The sequence below is a fragment of the Bolinopsis microptera genome, chromosome 5 (genome assembly GCF_026151205.1).
Source record: "Bolinopsis microptera isolate Bmic1 chromosome 5, MBARI_Bmic_1.0, whole genome shotgun sequence".
Classification (NCBI taxonomy): Eukaryota; Metazoa; Ctenophora; class Tentaculata; order Lobata; family Bolinopsidae; genus Bolinopsis; species Bolinopsis microptera.
This window is the reverse complement of record NC_087076.1, coordinates 1,449,872-1,473,171: the sequence shown is the minus strand read 5'-3', so window position 1 is coordinate 1,473,171 and position 23,300 is coordinate 1,449,872. Positions and strand designations below refer to the sequence as shown.

At 38.2% G+C, this 23,300-nt stretch overlaps 1 protein-coding gene across 1 annotated transcript in view; it reads right to left on the bottom strand.

The window, feature by feature from the left end:
• The window catches only part of LOC134815783 (calcium-binding and coiled-coil domain-containing protein 1-A-like), a 43,996-nt gene that overhangs the window by 2,889 nt on the left and 17,807 nt on the right, over positions 1-23,300 (bottom strand). The window contains exons 2-16 of the mRNA XM_063824372.1: positions 8,043-8,185; positions 7,814-7,910; positions 7,436-7,704; positions 6,810-6,973; positions 5,547-5,732; positions 5,231-5,297; positions 4,764-4,939; positions 4,526-4,592; positions 3,981-4,127; positions 3,702-3,875; positions 3,501-3,593; positions 3,251-3,388; positions 2,517-2,684; positions 2,227-2,380; positions 2,006-2,105 (exon numbers count right to left, since the gene is read on the bottom strand). Of these exons, the coding sequence (XP_063680442.1) occupies positions 2,006-2,105; positions 2,227-2,380; positions 2,517-2,684; positions 3,251-3,388; positions 3,501-3,593; positions 3,702-3,875; positions 3,981-4,127; positions 4,526-4,592; positions 4,764-4,939; positions 5,231-5,297; positions 5,547-5,732; positions 6,810-6,973; positions 7,436-7,704; positions 7,814-7,910; positions 8,043-8,177 (2,135 nt within the window). The 5' untranslated portion in view covers positions 8,178-8,185. The remainder of the gene's footprint in view (positions 1-2,005; positions 2,106-2,226; positions 2,381-2,516; positions 2,685-3,250; positions 3,389-3,500; positions 3,594-3,701; positions 3,876-3,980; positions 4,128-4,525; positions 4,593-4,763; positions 4,940-5,230; positions 5,298-5,546; positions 5,733-6,809; positions 6,974-7,435; positions 7,705-7,813; positions 7,911-8,042; positions 8,186-23,300) is intronic.

Sequence of the window (23,300 nt, the reverse complement as noted above, 5' to 3'; positions counted from 1 at the left end):
TTGTAGGGAGTGAAGTTATTAGGGGAGGAGGAGAGGAAGTTAAGGCGATTGGTGAAGATCCGGGAGACCTCATCTTTCCAATCCTGGAATTCCAAACATGAAAGTCCATGTTTCCTAGCCATACGGGTGGCGAAGTTGGCTGAACACTCGTTGAGGCTCTCCAAGATTTGCTCAGGAGGAACAGACACAGGTTCCCTAAATTTGGTACCGTAACTCATGATGCCTCTTAAATCCTCGTGCTCAATGAAAGCAAGGTCACCGGTGATAATGTGGCCTCGAGGCTGATAGCAATAAGGGTTACTGGAACAGGAGCAATCACCTTCCAGGATGGAGGAAATAGTAGTATTATCAAGTGATTTAAGGAATCTATTATAATTAAAAAGCTTACGCCCGACAGGAATATCGTACTTATAGTAAACTTTTAAGGGAAGGAAAGGCGTAAGGTTTGGAGGGAGAAGAGTCAAGATCCTAGAGTCACGAATGACTGATTCTATTCGGAGTTTATCAAATATTTTAGAACAATAGTGAAAAGTGATAAACTCGCTATTAACAGAGGTGATATTAGGAGAAGAAGTGCTGTCTTGGCCAGCAAAAGATTGTATAACAAGGAAAATGGCTCCAGATTTGCAGAGGGAATGAGAGCTAAGTTGCTTGAGCTCGCCTTTTTGAAGGCTACTTATATCTTTATAGAATCTGTATTTGCTTTCAGACATTTTTCTTTTTAAACTTTCATATTTATTGTCAATCTCTCTTAAAGTGAGAGTCCTTTTGTATATTCTATCTTCATGGCTTTTGTTTTTCTTTTTTCTGCCATGTCCTCTTTTATATCTTTTTATTTTACTTTTAAAATAAATATCGTTAAAGTTGCTTTTAGAAATATTACCAGAACCTTTTATGTTGTCATTGAGACCTAGAGGGTGAGCAGTGCTCAGGAGATTAATCCAAAGAAGTTCCCTGTCAGCTAAGGCCAGACGAGGGTCTTCAGTAGAGGAAGGGTCAATAAAATCAATAATTTGAATGGAGGCGTCATGAAAATTATGACCGGGAGTATTAAAGTGGTCATGGACAAAGGAGGATTTGCCGGCTTTAACCGAAGCACGGTGTCCATTCATGCGTTCATTAAGGCGCTGTTCTGTGAGCCCAACATATTGAATACCACAAGAACAAGTGAGGAGATAGATAATAGAAGAAGATTTACAAGAAAAGGATTCAGAGTGAGTTAACATGAAAGAATTATTAGTAACGTAACTGGTGAAAATATTACTTGACCTGAATGGTTTACAGGTGAGACATCTTGACTTATTACACGGTGTTATATCAGGGGAAATAATACTGTTGGGATGAATCCAAGTGTTGGATGTGATGTTATATATTTTATTTCCTTTCTTAAGTCAAGAATTTACAGGACAAACTTAACAGCCGACTCCAACTGAAAAAGCCCTGGGAACCATCACCAACCAGATGCCTTGGGGCTGAATGTGAGCGTTTGTGTAAATTATAAAGAAACTTACTGAATGTGAGCGTTTGTGTAAATTATAAAGAAACTTACTGAATGTGAGCGTTTGTGTAAATTATAAAGAAACTTACTGAATGTGAGCGTTTGTGTAAATTATAAAGAAACTTACTGAATGTGAGCGTTTGTGTAAATTATAAAGAAACTTACTGAATGTGAGCGTTTGTGTAAATTATAAAGAAACTTACTGAATGTGAGCGTTTGTGTAAATTATAAAGAAACTTACTGAATGTGAGCGTTTGTGTAAATTATAAAGAAACTTACTGAATGTGAGCGTTTGTGTAAATTATAAAGAAACTTACTGAATGTGAGCGTTTGTGTAAATTATAAAGAAACTTACTGAATGTGAGCGTTTGTGTAAATTATAAAGAAACTTACTGAATGTGAGCGTTTGTGTAAATTATAAAGAAACTTACTGAATGTGAGCGTTTGTGTAAATTATAAAGAAACTTACTGAATGTGAGCGTTTGTGTAAATTATAAAGAAACTTACTGAATGTGAGCGTTTGTGTAACCAGATAACTGACTCTGAAGATCTGCTATAATCTGGTGGTAGCTCTCTGCTTCCTCCGCAAGCTTCTTGTCTAGCTGAGCTGAACAATCATGTTTTACAAAATACCATGTCACTGGGGTCAAAACAACAAGATACGATAACCTCAAGCCGGGATAGGAACAATGATTACCAAATGGTTGTACCACGTGACATAAACTAACCGATCCTGTGTTTGGTGTACCGTTCGTTCTCCCGCCTCTCCTGGCACTCTGCCCTCATTCCGTCAATGATCTCTCCTTTATCAGCTAACAACTCATTCTTTTGCTCCAGCTCCAAAGTTTTCTTCACTAGCTGTCCTCGAAGATCTTTTATTCCCTGCCATTTTTTATTATGTTTTCAGCGCGATAACTTGGCGATACAACTGGGAACCAATTTAATTGACATTTTGACACAATCAAAATTGAAAGCGGAACGTAAAAGAACGGAAAATGTCAATTTTTAATCTGTGTACCTCTCTGAAATTTATTTCAATTTCCTCAGCTCGTCTTCGCACTTCTTCCATTTGTTTGTCTCTAGTCTCCAACTCTGCTTTGAGACGATGTATATCTTCTGCAATCTCGGCGGAAACTACATTACCGACACTCTCGGTCATGGATATTTGTGCATCTATCAACTGAGACTGCGGATGGGAAATATTTGATTTGGCTCTCAGAAAAACAAATTTGGTCACATTTAAAGTTGTTCTTGTCTTGTTTCTCTCCTTTTGAATCATGCATTATGATTTGATTCGAAACTTTCAAGTACAGTATATTATATATATACAATACAGCAATAATGTAAAATAAAGAACTATTACAGGTTTAATACCCCAGATTCACTAATACCAAGTAAATCTAAAAACACACACCAACTACTCAATATCATTAGTGGTGATCCACTTAACATCTCTTTGCTAGATGCTTTCAAATCTTGTTAATTAACCCTTGTTGACCTTTAGACGACACTACAATTTTCAAAAGGCTTATAATGAGTGCCATCTTTGGCAGTATCGAGATAGCCCGACCACTGTCCGCGGACCACTTTTTACAAAGCATTACATTTTAATTCATTAATGTTGGGTTTAAGGAAGTTAGCATGCAATGAAGGGAGATTCCCCCAATACCAATTGTTACCGGATAGAATGAGGGTATGATAATAGAATGAGGGTATAATAGAATAATTCATCCCAGCAGATACCTGTCTTACCTCGTACTGACTACTCAGATGTTCAAGATGAGCTATTCTAGCCCTCAAACTCAGCACAGTTCCCGTAGCAATCTCGCTGTCATTCAGACTGATTCTCACTGATTCTAATTCCTTGTTCTTCTCTTCTAATCGAACCACCTGTGATGCAAATGTAAAGATAACATAGTTGGTCGACTTCCGTTACTTGTAATTTATTTAGTCATTTCACAATGACAAATTCCATAAAGTTTACGTATGACGAGTTATAAACCTTTTCGTGAAGAGTTTTAGTCTCGTTTCTGACAATAGACAGCTCCGTGATATCAGATTCAAGCTGCCTTTGTTTCTTTTGACTGGAATACAACTGAAGATAGGTTTATTAAACTAAAGAAGGAGTGGTATTTGGTAATTTTCTTGAATATATGCAACTACGAGGAAAGTTAAAGAATGTGCGAGTTTTGTACTCTCTAACCTCAGCTTCACTTTCCTTGAGCTGTTTAATACAAGCGTTCAGCTCGTTTAACAGACGTTTCGCTTCATCTTTCTGTTTGTTTGCCTCGGACTGCAGAACTACAACATTTCCATCAGTCTCCCTCTTGTTGAGCACCAGCTTATTTATGACGTCATCCTTACTTTTAACGAGAACCTGCATATTATTTATTCATTTCCCATCCATCAAATTGATAGCAATTTCAACAATCGCAATGATACATTGAATCATTCAATAACCCATCAATTTTATCATTTGTACCTTAAGTTTATTAATTTCTTCTTCGCAGTTGTTCTTCAATGTTTCGATCTGTGATTTTTGTTTACTCATTTCATCCAATGCCGTCTCAAGGCCACATTTCTCAGTGTTTAGATTTTGGTACCTCGCCAAAAGCTGATCATCGGGATTCTGGCGGATAAAAGATAGATTTGGATCATAGGTAGACACGCGAATCGCGATCACTCGAAAAAGAATGCAGTTAGCAGATGAATTTGTTGTGACACCCTAGAATACCTTTCTTCTTTGGATGATGTAAGGGATAAAATGGATTACCACATATTAGCGACGCTGCCGTTCTATACCCATTCTATGCCGCGTCACTGTTTTATCATCAGCCGCTTGGTGATCTAATGTCACATGAACAGATAGCTGTACATGCATGACAGACTAGATGAATCGATCAAAATATTAGCTTAGCTTGCGCGAAGAAGTCTGTGATATATGTGAGCGCGCGTTACTAAAAGCTACCAAAACATAGTGACTCAGTGACTGGCCCATTACATGTATAAGATGGGAATAACAACTACCTCCGATTTTTGGAAGATTTCTTGTTGAAGATTAAGTACCACGTTTTCTGAATCACTCAGCTGTTGCCTGAAATAAAATTACAGAGATTCAGAAAGCAAGGAATCATCATTTTCAGATGGAAAGAGATAAAGAAAGCTTTTACAGCTTTTAATCGGCGAAAACCGAAGTAAATCGCCACCCGAAATCTAAAAACTAAAGAAAAAAAAAGTCATCAACAACAGCTGTTGAGGTCAGTACCTATTTTGCTGGATAACCAGCTCATGCTTTGAGATTTGATCAGCATATTCTGCTATCTTTTCCTCCAGATTTGCGTTCAACGACCTCAAATTCTGACTTTTGATCTGCTCGGCCGTTAGTTTTCGTTCCAATTCCCGCAAATTCTCGAAATTCTCGTTCTCTACTGTCTCCTGTTGCTAGAAAATACTACCATTACTATTGTTTTGATATAATGTGATATCTACTTATTTTTCATTTACGGCAACTAAAAAGTAAAAAGGAAGTTCTTACGAATTCTACACAATACACACATAGTCAAGGTAAATGAATAATTTATTGTATCTTGTGTGTATTGCACCAAGTGTTATCTGTAAGTGACGCGAGTATGCATGTTATCACCACCATTAGTATTTTAACAATACTTATCTTATATGTAAATAGTTAGCAGTTTGCTCGGATCACTGTTCTGGAAAAATCTTATTAAAAACCTGTAGTTTAGCTTCTACTTCGGCTTTGAGACTTGCTATTGTACTATCTTTTTCATCGAGTGTTTTCCTGAAAAATACACAATTATTCAATAACAATGTGATGCCACACTTGAAATAAGCAAATACATATAATGTATAGCTACTGATAGCTTTTATTCAATTCGCTGAAAAGCAAATTTCGCTTATTCGATTCTGTTAAGTGTTAAGGTAACGTTTTACTTCTTCATTCAACAAAACAATTCAATTTTAAATTCACAATAACAAATCTTCAGTAAGGTTCCATTCAAAATATTTATAGATAACAATTTTTTTAAACCTAGAATCCTCAAGAGTTGATTCCAGACTTTGTATCTGAATTGAGAGCTGCTCCTTTTCTTTAATCAGAGACTCCTGAGCAGAGTCAATGTCTTGAAAAGTAGGACAGATGACGGGTGAGTTTAGAGAATCTTCTAGTTTAGAGTTTAGACACTCTTCAGGGCGTAAACTTGGGGCACTCATCGATCTGGGAAATTCATATGATTATTCGTCTTTTTAACCAAATGAGCGTCGGGAGGATACAACCCTTGATAAGCATAGGAGGGGGGAGGGCTGCAGACTTGGGGCGTCTTAGTTTGCATAATCTTCATGGTTTTCCATGAGAAATGATTTTAACAGAAACTGGGCTGCCTCTATGATTTGGTAGAATATTGAAGGCATTTTGAGATTAGCAGAGGCAAGGTACTTACCACAAGCAATGCGATAGCCTAACTTAAGATATACTGCCCGGAAAGACCTACCATGAATGTAAAAGTTTGATGGGCTGTTGACATTGGATGAGATCACTATTTGAGAAAGACTGAGAATCAAGCTAATTTCAATAACAAAAAATCAGGAACGATAGCTTGCTGCTATGCAAGGAGCATCTGCGTGATTATACACTAGTTTTTTAGTATAATATTGCTCTAAGAAACAGTCTTTGTGTCACATCAATAAAAGGCAGGATCATGGTGCGAGGACACTCATCAGTCAACCATAATTTCAATGCGACAATAATTAACGTATTTAGTCTGGTTCTCATAATGACCTATTGAAATTTTGTTAATTCATTTTGTTATTTTGAAAAATGCTATATTTGGCTGTCAAAATTTGACAGCTGAATATTGCATTTTTCTTTTTAGTTCTGATGATATTTGACACTGAGTGTCAAATATCATCTTAAAACTAAAATCACCACGATAAGAAGTTATAAGTTACTCAAATACACTTCCAAAACTAACTGAAAATTCAACGACAAAAGTTAGAGTGTTTAGGATGTATGTAGTTGAAGTGACCACTTTAACTAAGTTTTTAGTAACGCTCAAGGTCAAATCTCTGATCCTGATAACTATTTACTGCTGTCATACTCTCTAGTTTAATAACTTATGGCATATTTACTAACTTACGGCATGTTTAATAACTTACGGCATGTTTACGCTATGTTTACTAACTTACGGCATGTTTACGGCAAGTTTAATAACTTACGGGATGTTTACGGCACGTTTAATAACTTACGGCATATTTACGGTATGTTTAATAGCTTACGGCATGTTTAATAACTTACGGCATGTCAATTGAAATCTGGTTTATGCTCGTCAGCATGTCATCCTCGATCAGGAATGTGTCTGGGTCGGTGAAGGAGATTCCAGGGTTCTTAAAGTGAAAAGGAGGACTGACTCCCAACACATCTCCAGTACGGGTCACGTAGCAGAACACGTGAGCCTCATCCTGGACAACAATTGGTTATATTTGGTATGTGATTATTGTGAGGTATGTGTGTTATATTTGTTATGGGAGGAACAATTCATAACGTTTCTAACATTAAAATTAGAAAGAGTAGTTTTCAGAAAGTCATATCTTAATCGGTGGAATGTTCATGATTTGATCTGAAGTTAATAACATTGCTTGACAAGAGAAAAACAGAATGATGCAAACAGCCGTTTAAGCGGAGGGCTAGCCCGGCACGACAACTAAGCCAAAGTATTATTTGTTATAAATATAATTTTTTTCCGAGAAATAAATGGGCAAAGGGGGCATCATTTTCTTCACGATGGTGATTAGCGATGTTTATTTTTATCGTAACTCAAGTTTTAGCTGTTTTTATTAAGCCGATGCCCATTTGACCAATAATTGGGTAATAAATGGGCATTATATTATATAAAGAATAAATGATACATGCAAAATAATCACCTTTGGCTTTGTAGGTAGGGTTCGAGAGTTGAATTTAACGACCATGACATTCTTTGCTTCCACAACCTCAGGAACAGCAACCCACTCGAAAGTAATGTAACTGTGCAAATACTTCCACCCAACTTCAAACAAGCCGATCCAGTCTCGTCTAGTCACATTGGTCGCAAACTCCTCTTCAATCTGAATATTACACTCAATACTTTGGCCTGGCACATAGAATTCTGGAATGTTCAAGAAATTTGTTGGAATGGGCAGACCTGTCTTCTCCACTGAAACAAAGGTTCGTTACTAAGTGCAGTTTACAAGAGTTGCGAACAATGAAAAATAAACATTGTCATAACTTCCTAAAATATTTGCAAATTGCAATAAAATACTCACGATCTTCAGCGTCAAAATAAGCTGATGTTATTAACTCTATTTCGTTTGTGCTCTGGAATGTCTGTAAAATCTTCTCTGTTTCTTCAATACTTCCCATCTGAATAATAGTTGTTTTGAAAACTTTTTAAAGTTTAATATTAATCGAAAATAATAAGCTGAACAGCTTAGTTTTAATTTTTTTAATTGAACAATTAGTTTTAGTTCTATAATAACAAAAAATTCCACTAACCTTGTCTACGATAGCTTTGCAAATCACTGCTGCACTACCGTATGGTACATCATTTTCTGAGCAAAGTTCACGAAGATGCTTCTCCTGCAGCAAATGGAACTTCTTCTCAAGGCATTGGTATTCTTTATCCTCCATAAATTCCTATTAGATATGACAGGGTTTAAATACCGATATATAATTTGAAATGGTATTCCCATGGCAAATCTTAGAAAAATCAATTTGTATATAGACTGTGCAATGTGCATGGCATGTTTACTTAAGTTATTGGCGAATTTCCAATGTATAAACAAAAGCTAATATAGATTATAAACAGTACAGAATGCTTGCCAGTATAATGTTATTAGATGATTAAAAATTATTAAAGGATTCAGAGAAGCACCCAACCTAAACAGTCAGTTAAGAAACAAAATAATCAAAGTTCAACATTTGAACATTTTTGATATACACAAGTAGAAAAATCAAAATGAAAACATTAAAATCAACAACGATTTATATACATCTGAGTTAAATAGTCTTATTAAGAATGTGATCATCAAATTTCTTTCACAAGGGAAAGTTCAAATAATAATAATACCTCCATCCGTAAACCATTTTTCACGCAACCATTTTGTAGAAATTACTGTGAGCTTATCCAAACCCCTTTCCCCTGGGCTAGCTTAATTAATGTGTGGATGGTACCCACTTAATTGGGGGAAAATAACACATAGCCCATACATTTTTTTCAAAATATTATAGTCAACAGTTTATTTGTCCTTCTTTAATCCTTCAACTTCCTGCTTGAGTCTTGCTAGCTCCTCTCTGAATGCTGCTATTTCTTCAGCTTCCTTTCTGCGGATGTACTGTTCCTCCAGAGAATATTCATTTTTCATTTTTCGTCCTACAAATGCACTTTTCTTGTCATCTACTATATGACCATCATCGCTCATCATGCGAGCACATCGGTTTGCAAGAGCGGGTGCTCCCCTCCATATAGAGAGCATCTTGAGTACCTTAATAATATCTTGAGTACAATAATAATATTCTAATAATAATTATGAAATGAAATGAACTATTTATTTTCCGCTCATGATAATAAACAAACACAAAACAGTTCAGGATGTCCCAAAAAATGCAACCAAGTAATTAGTGTTAATTATAACTCAAGAATGGTTTGGAAATTTTTGGTATACAAAAATAGAAACTCAAACTCAAATATGAAAATATGAAAATCAACAACGATGCATGCATTACTGATTTATATACATCTGAATTAAATACTCTTTTTAGCATAAGGGATGGAGGGAACGTTCAAATAATACCTAAGCTGGATTTCAACTTTACTTTCATCAGTTAGAAGTGCAGTAGGGTCAGTTTCAGACGAATTAAGCATTTAAAATGACATCATTGCCATGTCTGAAGTGGTTTGTAAATGGGCCATTGTTAGCCCCAAGCGTTTTGGTCCCTCATTCCTGCCACTCAGCATTGCCTACTGTAAAGTAGAAATTTTTCTAAGATAATAGAGAAACTGACCTTGTCTCACTAAATTCAACCACTTACCATAATAAAAATACTAACAACCAAATAAAGTTTTTTAAATAATTATATACAATCACCAAAAATATTTCCTTAAGTTTACTTCTAGCTAACTAATTCGTGGTTTAAGCTCTTATTTTATTTATGATTAAAGGAATGTAAAATAAAACTTTTCGTTTCATTGAAAACTTTTCGTTTCATTGAGTAAGATACTTTTCAAACAGCTATTTTGAAGAAATTACGGTCAGCTTTTCCAAACCCCTTCCCCTGGGCTGTTTTACTAAATATGTGAATTGATTGAAATAAATTTTCGTGCACATACAGAATGAATGGTTAATAATTTAATATATATATGTAGACCAAGGTCTGTGCACGGGATGCTTCCTGGAAGAATCCAGTTCTTTTAGCGGGGCACCCTACCTAAAGCCAAATTGAGATATAATAATCATATTCCTAGAGAAATAATCAGAAATCGAATACCAATCAAATAATATGATATATAGGAGTAGTAACCATATTTACTATGCAAAATGCCCCAACCACATAGTGTAAATTTATATAGAATTCAAATTCCATATCATCATTAAACCTCAATAGTCAATATAATAGCCCAAGCAAAATTAAATAACTTCTTATATACCTTACTGTCATACTTCAAATTAATTAAACATTTGAAATCTGTTAACCAGAGAATAAATTTCTAAACCTAATGCAAGTGAAATAATTTAGATGCAATAATGAATGCCTAATGTGAGTATCATCTGTCAATTATGTCCTTGTAAAAAAGTCTGTAAAAGAGATCCCTGAACGATCCCTACTCAGGGAAAACTAACATATAGCCCATAGTTTTTTGTTCAAAATATAGCGAACAGCTTATTTGTCCTTCTTTAATTCTTCAACTTCCTGCTTGAGTCTTGCTAGCTCCTCTCTGAATGTTGCTATTTCTTCAGCTTCCTTTCTGCGGATGTACTGTTCCTCCAGAGATTTTTCACGTCCTGCAAATGCACTTTTCTTGTCATCTACAATATGACCATCATTGCTCATCATGCGACCACATCGGTTTGCAAGAGCAGGTGCTCTTCTCCATATAGAGAGCATCTTGAGTACCTAAATAATATTCTAACGATAATTATGATAATAAGCGAACATTTACATAATAGCCTATTATATAATAGCCTATTATATGATAAGAACAAGATTTTACTATTTCAGCAGTAGCCATCCATAGCAATGTTTGTGATAAATGCCAATAATCATGCGATCTTAAGTCAAATGCCTCATTGAACAAGTGAGACTAAGTTCATTTTTAGGGTCACGAAATCCTCCACGTGGTGTGGCCTGATTGTTGTTGTTGTAAAGACCCGTATAGAGCCACCTCTAAGGGCTTTGAGACAGTTTATTAAATATAATAATCAATAATATCGAAAGTCGTTTCAAAATATTTTCAAACTCAAAGTTGAAATCACACTCACACTAAAAAGTTCAATTATTTTGTCAAATAGTAAAAATTTTAAAAAAACTCTCGACACATTACAGTACGTGAGCATGATTAGCATGCCTTTCATTTTATTTGTACCACTTAAGTCCCAGAACTTTTTATTTCTTAATTCTGCTTGCTATAGTTTGTTATAATATACGGCTATTCTAATTTCTAGAAATTTTCAAGCGTGACGATGAAAATTTTATCGCGAGAATTATCTTTAAGATTTTGTGCATTAAAAAGCCACGCGGAGTGGGGTAAGGCTTGCTGTTATCAGCGCTTTGGCAGTGAAAAATATGCTGAAATATGTCAGTCCATTAAGCGAACGTTGTTTATTACTGCTCGTTTATTGTGTGTTTGCTGTCGTCCTATGTTATGTTATGTTATGATATGATGTCATGATTTAGCGATTATTGGTCGCTGTATTACTCAATCATCCCTCATCTATTGGACTTCCTCAAACCAGGTACGTTGTGTAGCAGAAATGCTGGCCAGCTGTCCTCTGAGTTAGTGTTGACTGTTGCTCAAGAAGCACGCGTTTTGCGTTCGATTTGTAAATATTTATTGAAAATAAGCTAGGTAGGGACGTGATGTTCTTGTTGGTGTCTGTTAGAGCTAGTAAAGGTCCTTTAAAAAAATGGATGCTTTGAAACATCGGTTATTGTACGTATCTAGCCATTCGCTACTGTTCTCATGATTTGATGATTGGCACTAACGGATGTTGTGCTCTCTTGTTGAGTAGTGAGTAAAAAAGTTGGGACGGGAAGTTGGTCGTTTAGCTCCGGACAGTCTATGCAACGTCTATGCAACGTCCGTGCAACAACAAAAGAACCGTCTATGCAACGTCTATGCAACGTCCCTGCACAATGAACACTCTATGCACACTCCCTGCACGGTCAGTCTATGCAACGTCTATGCAACGTCCCTGCACAGTACCATATGAACACCGGCTACTAGCCGGCTACTAGCCGGCTAGTAGCCACTTTTGTAATAACAGCTCCTCAACTTCACATTAACAACCGGCTACTAACCGGCACTTGAAAAGCGGTCACTAGCCGGCTACTAACCGGCTACTAACCGGCTAGTAACCACCAAGTAGCTACTAACCGGCTACTAACCGGTCACTAGCCGGCTCTAAAGCAGACCTATTAGTAGCCGGTTCTAAACCGGCTACTAGCTCGGCTAATAGCCGGCTAGTGACCGCTTAGTAGCCGGTTAGTAGCCACTTTGTGGTCACTAGCCGGCTAGTAGCCGGCTAGTAGCCGGCTAGTGACCACTTTTCAAGTGCCGGTTAGTAGCCGGTTGGTAATGTGAAGTTGAGGAGCTGTTATTACAAAAGTGGCTACTAGCCGGCTAGTAGCCGGCTAGTAGCCGGTGTTCATATGGTACTGTGCAGGGACGTTGCATAGACGTTGCATAGACGTTGCATAGACGTTGCATAGACTGACCGTGCAGGGAGTGTGCATAGAGTGTTCATTGTGCAGGGACGTTGCATAGACGTTGCATAGACGGTTCTTTTGTTGTTGCATGGACGTTGCATAGACGTTGCATAGACTGTCCGGAGCTAAACGACCAAGTTGCCGTTGGGACTTGCCAACTCAAAGTTCGAGACTCGTTGAGGGTAATTTTTCTTATTTGTTTATCAATTATGAATAACTAATGAACAACTAATAATACCTCGGTAATATAACTAACAAAGTACGATACAGTGTGGTATGGAATTGAGGGTAAAACATAATGAAATCGTCATCCGGCCGTTTATAGCTGTTTTAAAAATAAATAGCCGTTTTTTTCTTTCCAGACTGGATTCATAGCCACTTTTTAAATTTATGCCACTGGGGTTAAGACAGCTAATGCACAAGGGCTGACACAAGCTAGACACAGACTTGTGAACCCAGTGACATAAATTTAAAAAGGGACTAGGAATCCAGTCTGGAAAGAAAAAACGGCTACCATATATTTTTAAAACGACTACCATAAATTTTTCGGCCGCTCCGCGGCCGGATAACGATTTCATTTTACTTTGCTAGTTATATTACAGAGGTTTAGTTATTCATTAGTATAGTTATTAATTCATTAGTATAGTTATTCATAATTGCCAAAAGATTGTGAAAAAATTCCTTTCCGGGTCTCGAACTCGCGATCTGCTAATGTAGTACCGACGGTTTAACCGACTAGGCTACGATTCCATGTACGCTTTTGTAATATTTACATATAGATCTTCGCGCGTTCCTGCAACTACCATACTACCATACTACCAAACAGTCCATACTACCATACTGGTAGTAGGAAAATCTTGGATCCTGACAGGAATATCTTGGATTATTTGGTAACGCGCAAGTTAAGCGCAAGAACTAGGAATCTGCTGGGAATCTGGCATTTGCGCTTGATTCGAACATCTTCTCGGATAAATATAGAATTAAAGTACAGTGCGCGGCGTTACAGTGTGTAACAACCGAGAGCGACTATTTTAAAGTTGATTTAATAATTTTGTTGACAAAAATTAGTCGGCGTGGCTATGGAAATTAATATGGCTAGGAATTAGATTCTTAGATTCCTCACTTTATGTCACTGGGCTTGTGAATTGTGATAAAACAGGGTCAGGGATTTCAACTCTCTCACTTTAACTACGAGGACACACTGCACTGATAGCAAGAATTCTTGGCACTTGTTCCTCGACAGTAACCACTTTTCAGGTCTTTTCAGCTAGACAGCTAACGCTTAAGGGCTCATCTTGAGGCCATCACATTTAACCTAGAATTAGGGTACCGGGTTAGCTTTGCCACACTCTTCATCGAAGTGTGACTGGACGCTCTACAATCATCTAGTAGCAGCAGAGTTTGACTGACAACTTTACTGGTTCTAATCAGTTTCTACAGCGGAAGATCTCAACGCTCGAAAACATTTTATCACAGACATCCTGCAGAAAAGTTTAATCACAGCCTGTCCCATTATACAGGGAACCCTTACATTTACAGTACCCTGGTGGACAGCACAACTCACTAAAGCATAGCAGACCTCTTTAGTTCTGAGATGCAAAGCTAACTGGACCAGGAATAAACAAGTACAACAATGCAATGGGAACTCTTTGGGATGCAAATAGGACATACATTAACCTTTGGAGAATGCATTACGCAAAATTTGGATTCAACTTTTTAGCTCAACGTTACATGGTAACAATACAGGACACTGGACAGACAATCCTCCCTCAGGTTCATCGAGGAAATGATAACTTAGGATCACCATCAATCATTAATTCCTCTCAGATTTCCAGGTTAACGGGTAATACTCGTAAAATATTTGTTTCAGGACCGTCGACGAGTCCAACTCAGGGCACGTCCTGGTAGGTTATAAACCTACAAATTCCCAGGCTGCATTTAAAGCGCTTTACAGCACCAGTTTTAACTCCAGGTTCCTTCTGAACATCTCAGACCAACTAAACTCACTAGGTATTCACATCGAGTAGAACTTAAATGTTCCAGGACATGAAGGAGTACAATACAAGGTTATAATATACAGGGTGGGCCAAAAGTCAGTACCCATACGTTGGCCTTTATAGCTCAGTCACTGAGTGCCCAATTTAAATACTTCCTTCTGGTATGACTTAGTACCACCACTGGTTCGAGGAATTTGTCAACTCGAAAAATATTCGTGTTCATTTTTTCAAATGGAGGTTCATTTTCACATTTATTTGATAGTTTGGATAGTCGGATCAAGCTTAATGTTATTGAATTGTGTTTGGCCATTCGAATTACGTTTGTCCTGAAAGAATTAGAACTGTAGCTTCTCAGATGACCGAGATATGAAGCATAACGAGTTTATTCATTACGTGTGATCAGGTGATTGGTTTACCTAATCACGTGATAAGGTGACCCCGTTAACTACCCCGTTAAACATTATGGGAATTGTTAAGGGTGCCCAATTAAGGTGTTGTGTCACGGTGTCACATAATCACCCAGTCAATTTTGTTAACGAGATCAGAAAATGCTTCATAACTTCGTCATTTCTAATCCGTTTTGCCTCATGTTTTCAGATCATATGCAACATTTGATAATCTACCGTCTCTGAAAAAATTAGGCGTTCAGCATGAAAACAATATATAGGTGTTTTAATATTGAATGGGCGTGGTCTAAAATATTCAAATTTTCAAATTTTGACGACGGAATCCTCGAACCAGTAAGTACAGTATGCCATCTGCAAAGCAACAGCTCTCAAATATAACACACGGCGGAGCTATTAAGGCCAACGTATGGGTACTGACTTTTGGCCCACCCTGTATATATAACTCTAAAACTCTGGTCACAAGAGCAAATGCCAAAACGTGCAGAAGTGAAAACAAATACATAAAATACTAGCAATCCTTAAATTAGCAATAAATAAATTCGTTCAATGTCATAAAATTCTTAAAACCACGTATACGTGATCAGTAAATAAGTTAATTGGTCTATAGACTACTGTATAAAATTCTCAATTTAAACTTTTTAACAATAATAAATTAATTAAAAAACACACCAACCTTTGGTGTGTAAGAATGATTAAACAACCTTATTTTGACACAAAATATCTTTCATAATATTATAGTATATGCTATAATATTAAAACTGTTTAGTTGAGTTCAGGTAACAGAATTTAACTGTAATAGCACCTCTGCTGTGTTATCCAAGTGAAACAAATTTTTTAGTGAAACAAATTGAGATGTAGCCATATTTTCATCCGGTCTAACATTGAACCCAACTCATGAAATATATACTTCGTCCGGTCTAACATAGAATCCAGCTCACTAATCATAGGGGTGGTGTAGTATAGTAATTGGAATATGATCAACTTTTTATAGTTTTATCTCTATTCAAAGGAATTCTTCTGCATCCTTTGTTATTTCAAGTGCCAAGATAATAAACTAGCAGACGAACTCGCAAGGAACGAATCCAATAACATCCCCATAGGACCAGAACCGTTCCTCCCAATTAGGCCACACTCAGTGACAAAGGAAACTCCCACTTGAGATGTTCCTCCACAAATATGAATACAGGAACTTCATTTTTCTGGAACTCACATCAGATGGCTAACAAGGCCGCTGTCAGGATAGTTCACACTTCAAAACCCATGCCACTAGTTTACTTTCAGAACGTGGCGAACAACTTCAACTTCGAAATGCAAGATTGTGAACACTGCACTTTCGAGGAGAAGCAGAAACATCCCTGCATCTCCTTGCAGTGTGAACAGTGGCGTAACTTTGCCCTTTGGCACCCCCCGCTCAGTGACGAAAAGCGCCCCCCTTAAATTTTTTGTGTCCCTTAAAAATAAAAAAAAATTTAAAAAAAAAAGGTCGGGTACTTTTTTTCTCGCCCCCCCCCCCCCCCCCCTACAGCTTTTTGCGCCCCCTGAAGCAAAAAAGGGTACCCCAAATATTTTTTCGCGTCGACCGAACGCTAAATTGGGCAGGGAAATACACAAACAAGGCGTTTTTTCAGTGAAAGGGCCTAAAATTCAGGAAAATTGCGCACCCCTTATACGGCGCCCCCCCCCCCCCCCGCACAGCGGGGTCTGCGGGGCCCTAAGTTACGCCACTGAGTGTGAAGTGCATTAACGGGTGATACTCGTAAAATTATATTTGTTTCAAATATTACCGTCGGCGCGTGTCCTGGTAGGTTATAAACCTACAATAGGTATCCCGTATCATATTGCATATGCTTGTTAACTTTAAATGGATCACTATGCAATGAAACACACCAGTTGTTACAAGTAATTATCAAACCCCACAGACAACATGTTTGTGGTACATTCTGAAATAGAACACAATTAGTATATAGTATATCGACTATCATAAATATATAAACCAAATATATAGCAATTCACAATCTCCCGTTCTTTCTTAAAAAGGCTTTGAAAGATTTAAAATATTAAATATAAAATAAAGGTGTCACAAGAAAGACTATAATCTTTCTAAAAATAACTTCCCTCTTTGTGGATACATGCACAACATGTAATAGAAAATCGTTTTAAACGAACACATTATATAAATCACAAATACCAATATATATATATTTTTTTTTTCAATTGTTCATACGTATAAAATTTTTAAATAAAATATTCAAACAATATACACATAATATAGCAATGACCCTATATAAAATCAACCCTTTAAGAATTCAAAAAATTCCCTTAACAATCAAAAAATTTTTACCCTTGGCCTTGTGGCTCCAAGTTAAGATCTAGACTGTTTATATCAACAATGTTTTTTCTCGCACCTCTGTCTCCACGGAGAGAAATCACTGTTGTTCTGAGGATTTCAAAGCGAAGGCGCTTTCTTATGTATCCTACAGCGTCTGAGTACCTCTGGCCAGTGTGGTACTCCATCTTACTGGCCAGCTTCTTGACCAGTCTCTCAGCTTCACCACCCATTCCACCAGAAGTCGAGAACACTAAAGGTGTGAAGCTTCCTTTCTCCACTTCAAGAACCCTTGCATTGTAACATCGCTTTTTCTCATTTTCATGGGACAGGTACATTGCTGGTATCGGTTTGCTTGCATTGGAGGGGGCTGGGGCATGAAATACCCTTACATCAAAAAATGCCCTCTCTGAAGCATTCCAAATCGATCTTGCAGAAATGTCCAGCCTGGCTTGGTCTCCTAGGACTGTTCCCTTTGGTAACTGTAGACCATCAACTGGAAGAAGAACTGGCTCAGTCTGCACATCCTTGCATTTCACAGTTCTCATTAGTTCTGCAAAGGTGTCTCTCAGCGAGTTGTGCCGCAGTGACACATATCCACCAAGTTTGCAGATGAGCGCATGGTTTGCTGAGTATTTCTGGCCACACGTACATGTTTTAGGGCAGTCCTTTAAGTTCAGGTTGTATCTGAGAGCTATTGCATCTGAGAACTGTTGTTTATTCATCAGATATCCATACTCTTTTAAAGGTAGTGCTGTTAACCAAGCACTTGCCCCTTTCTCAGCCGCTAGTTGGAACATCAACTTTGCCAGTGGTGTTGACTCGAGCTCCTGGCGTATTTCTGCTTGTTTTTGTCGATAAAAGAGATTTCGTTCAGTCGTTATCTCAGTTTTCACTCCTTTACTATGTCTCCAGTCCTCTGTGTAGTTGTCTATCTGCTTGAGAATAGCTTCTTTAAGGGGTTTTGTGGCTCTACATGAGAAATTGTACTCTCGGTCTGCCATTTCCATCATAACTGGTATACCCAATCCTCCATATCTTGGTGGTAGAGCCATTATGTTCCTTAGTTCATCAGTGCAGCTAAACAGCCTGTTAATGATAGCTGGGATAAACTCATCACGTGTTACTTGTTCTAGAGGAGTGAGCCTATCTGCAACTCCTGGGGTAGTTCTGCACACATAGTTCCATCTTTTACTAAGCCCATACATGTATGCACTGTATGCTATTTGAGGTTCTCTTGATGCTATATCACTTAACTGTTTAAGATCACGACACCATTCTTGAACTTTTTCCTCAATGAAAGCCTCTTTTCCTTGGTCTGTTCCGATGAAGCTGCCCAGATATCGTCGACCAATGCTTGTCACATTGACATCTGGGAATAGGGTTCTTGCCTTCTCTTCGTGCTCAGGCTTGACTATCACCCATGTTTTAGAAGATTTAGGGTTGTATCCAAAGAGTGGTCCTTTAATACAGAGGTTATCCCACCACTTCCTTATTTCCTCCAGTTTTCCCCCAGCAGCAGAGTCATCAGCATACCAGATCTGAGTCACCTTTCTCTCAATGTTTCCTGCATCAATCAATGGTATTGTACCACAGGCATAAAATCCCATGGCAGGTGGATCACCTTGTGTGGTCCCTTCTTCACTAAAAAGATGCTCATCTCCTCCTGCAATGAACAGTCTAGCAGGCATTCTGTAGGTGTTCATAATGTAAGTAGCAACTTCTGGACAAACGATGTATATTCACTCTTTTAACTTCTTTAAGTTTCAAATTATTAAGATTATTAAAATCCTTCACACACAATATTAAAAACTTTGAATACAATGTTTATTATTGGAATGCAATTCTAAACAGTTCATTGTCAAATTCTCCTGACGACAATACCTCCCGTAGCAGTGAAGTTGGAGCTCCAGCTTTAGTCAAACAATCTGCAAGCTGTTTCTTTGTTGAAATCCAACGAACTGTCATTTCACTATTGTTCACTTGCTGTCTCAGGCAAGCTATTGGTATCCTCAATATATCCCTTGTCATCAACATTTTTCGAGGTTTGGATAGCATCATGTAGAGATTTGCAATCAGTCATTACAATGACATCAAGTTTTCCAGATAACATGATCTCACTCAGCTGAGCTTGGATCAACTCACATGTTTCCACTGCTTCGATCATTGCCCAACTCTCCGCTGCTAAAGTAATTTTACATACTCTCCGGATTTTTCTAAGGGCAATACACTATATACTGGTCTGCACTTAGTTGTTGACCATTGTTAATGATCTGGCCCGGCGCGCGCTACTTCGTAGCACTTGCCGTCGGGCCAGACCATAGAAAAACGTAGAGTTTTACTCCACATTTATGGAGTAAATCAGACATTGGCTACGACCTATGTCACGTGACGTACGCGCGCAACCAATTACAAGGCCAGAAATTGATCACGCTCAAAGTGAGCGCTGTACTCCAAGACACGCGATTACGATTGGCCAAAACTGCGCCACGTGATGCGCTGCGTGATATATTGTTCAGCCAATTACGACGTCAGAATTGCATCATCTGAGATGACCCATATGTCACATGGTATATCTATTAACGCGCTGAATAGATTCTAGCAAACTTTGGTGAATTCGCAGCCATTTCTCATTGGCATTACTCATTAGTTCAATACTCGATTTTGATAGATGTCGCTTGCTTGTATCTTTGCCAATGCTACATGCCGTAACATAACTGAGCTGAAATATGTGCCATATAACTGAGCAATCTTATTTGCTGTTCACATCTGTTCCATTCCTCCTAGAATTGTATTTCTCTCAGATGTTGTCGAGCTTTTGCATTTTGGCATCGATCAACAGTTTATCTACTTCGTATTATCACGCCCACTTGAATGATCAATCGATACTATAATGTTAGGTTTTTATTCCATCATGTTATTGTTTACTGTTTTTAGCATTGCTTGTGGTATTACTATATTATATATAAGCTACAGTGTAGAGGAAATCTATAATGCCCATTGTAAACAGTTAAATATTCTGCCCCTAAAGTACAGGTTTGATTACCATGATCTCAAGTTCTTTCATTCCCTAGTGCATCAATACCACCCATGCACCACTCTGCCTCAGTACCTTACTTTCTTCTCCGGGTCAAGCCGACTGAGAAGCTCACATCTTGATCATTTATCAGTAATATCTTCAATTCCACCTGGCTCAGCTATATCTAAATCTTACTTTTATCGAGCTCATCTCACTTGGAACCGACTTCCTCTTTCCCTTCGAGAGATTATCAGACCAGGTGTGTTTAAAACAGAACTTATTAAACACATCTGGAAGGAACATGTTTGTACTGCATCTGTAGATATTGACCCTAGTTCAGATCCTGACAATTCTTTTTCTCCTGACTTCGGGTAGTGTATTTCTCTATTATTTTTGTTTTTATTTTTTTTTGAGGTACTCATCACGCATTTTTGCTTTATTCGGATACAATTTTGATTTAGTCTTTTATATTCAATTTTTTAAATTTTATCGTTAAAACCTCATTCCATTGGAAATATTACAAATCAGCCAATTTTAAACTCCACGTGACTTCTTGCTTTAGGAAGTCCTGATATTTGTGCTTGAGGTCTATTGTTTGCTGGTGTCTCACTTTGAGGCAATGTTTCTGGTTCCGTAACAGAACTGCTGTTTCCATAGAGCAAGATGGTTGATCCTCTAGAAATTTCTCTGCGTCACCTAATGGGATTTTGTGAACTTGAATACTATACTACTCGGTTTAGGGTTGCCCAACTACTGACTCTGAGGTTAGGGGATATCCTGTTTGTTGTATCCCTGGTTAGATGACATTCACTGCACTTTGATAATAACTGAGTTCCATGCTAAAATATAAAATGAGTAAGGTCCCTTCCCCAGTATAACACCTGGCCCACTCCATTGTGCAATCCTTTCTCTTGTACATCACCTTTTCACACCGTTGCTATAATACGCATCATTGCTTGTCCGAACTGGCGTTTGCCAGAGCTCTACGTATCTTGTTGCTACTTTCACACTTTCAAAATGCTGCCTTGCACTGTGCATTGCATTATAATTATCAGCCACGTTTTAACTCACCGTTGTTTTCTTATAAAGCGGGCAGTCTATCTTCGATACATCGGAAGGAAAAGGGTTACGGCCTCATTGTCAACTGATTTGGCTGAAAACTCCACCAAAACATCGCATGGAAGTTTTTCGCACTTTGCCCAACACAATGCAACTTCCCAGTTTCATTTTGAATCTTCCTTCGTTTTTACCATCATCTCTGTCACATCTTATGATGACTTTCTCTACAATCCCATGCTCCAAGGCTCTCGCGGCGCAGATGAATTTTGCACATCCACATTGAATCTTGAACATCTCAGTAAACGCTCATTGGCGAACTCTCCACCAGTATCACCATAAATTTCTGGGATGTCCAAAGATGGATATCCATCCAGAGCAAATCCTTGGAGATTGTCCCTCTTTCTTCTTATTGTAATTATTCTAGCTGCTGAATATCTTGACACCGAAATCAATCATATGCATGATAAACACATTAGGAGAGCCAGGAACATGCTTAAGGCCATTGCATCACATGCGTTGAACACCTTTCCTCTTGAGACCCTTCCACTGGTCTTGACTTGGGTTTCTGGTACATCGACATATTTTACAACTGCTGGATACCTCTCAAGTGCTTTCATGGTATTCGTTTCTGGTCTCTAATCCTGCAGTTTTTCAGCAATGTTTTCAAGTTTACACTAGAGGGGTGTGAGAATTGTTTGGTGGATTTTTTCCACTTTCCTCCTAAGCTCCTTTTTTCGTCAGTACCAAACAAACCTTCTTCGCTGAGTGTCATCACCAGATGTGGGGCTTTCGTTCTGGCGGCCCAATGGTCCATGCGTCTTTTTACAAAGAGGAACGCAATATGCTTTGATTTGAGTTTCAAAACAAATCAACACAATCTCCAATGAATCTCATTGTATCATTTGTGAAATCCAACACAGCCCAGCTCTCTTTAACGATGCGGGCTTTACTGAGAAGCAACGGCAGTTCTTTCTCAACAATGGTGCTTCTATCCGAACATCTGGCTTTCGCATTCGCCCAGGGATAATAGTCTTTTCTGTGGTAATGACTTCGAGTCGCCATCCCCAAATCTAAAGGCGTCGAGCAAGGTTCACTAACCATCATTTTGCAGTTGTTTTTCTTCCAGAGTTTGCTCTGTAAAGTGATTCACCCAGTTCCTACCCAACAACTGTCTTTGTACATCCGGAATCCCAATAACTGCACATGCTAATGACTCATATACTAGAGAACAAAGGTTTCGTTATCACTCTCAGGCACTCTTCAAATCTCACAACATCTTCAGATCAGACACCACCATGAATGTAAGAATGGCACCCTCCTGCTTCCATGGCCGTAACATCTCAACACCAATCTTGGCGAATTACGGTGCATTATCTTAGCGTTGAACTTGAAGAAGCTCTGTTCTTGCATGTTCACCATCTAGCATATGGTTTTTATCGCCACAAGCATAGCATCCAGTATAACGCACTCTTTTGTCGATTATACGGTGATGATGATTCCCACGTCCTCTGACATCCTTCTGTAGTTTCCTCGTCCACCCTTGGGTTGAGTTTATGTATAGGTTCATTCCGCATGTTTCACCTTCACTGATATTGACGCAGGCGGTGTGGAAAGGTTCGATTGACGGAGAAGATTTTCCCGAGTCGTTCACACATAGCTTTATAAGTAAGATCCTTTACGTTGCCAAAGCGAGATCGTATTTTTTCTGACGGAAGGTAGCGCTGTTAAGGAATCTGTAGGCCAGGACTGCTTCAGGAAGAGTGATTTTGTGTCTCCTGAGATCCGCGAGCAACTCTCCAAACTCAGATATGTAATCTCTGTAGAGACAACCCTGTCTGGTCCACTTATGTTTCAAACTTTACCTAAACTCGGTAACAAGTTTTTTACTGAGTCCTCGAAATAGATGTTGTCAGATGACTTAAAATCTTCGCTATTGCATCCTCTGCCATAGGACATCTTTCCCCAATGATCTACGGTATCCCTTTTGGATCTTTCCCTTGTTTCAAGTCTAAGAGCAAC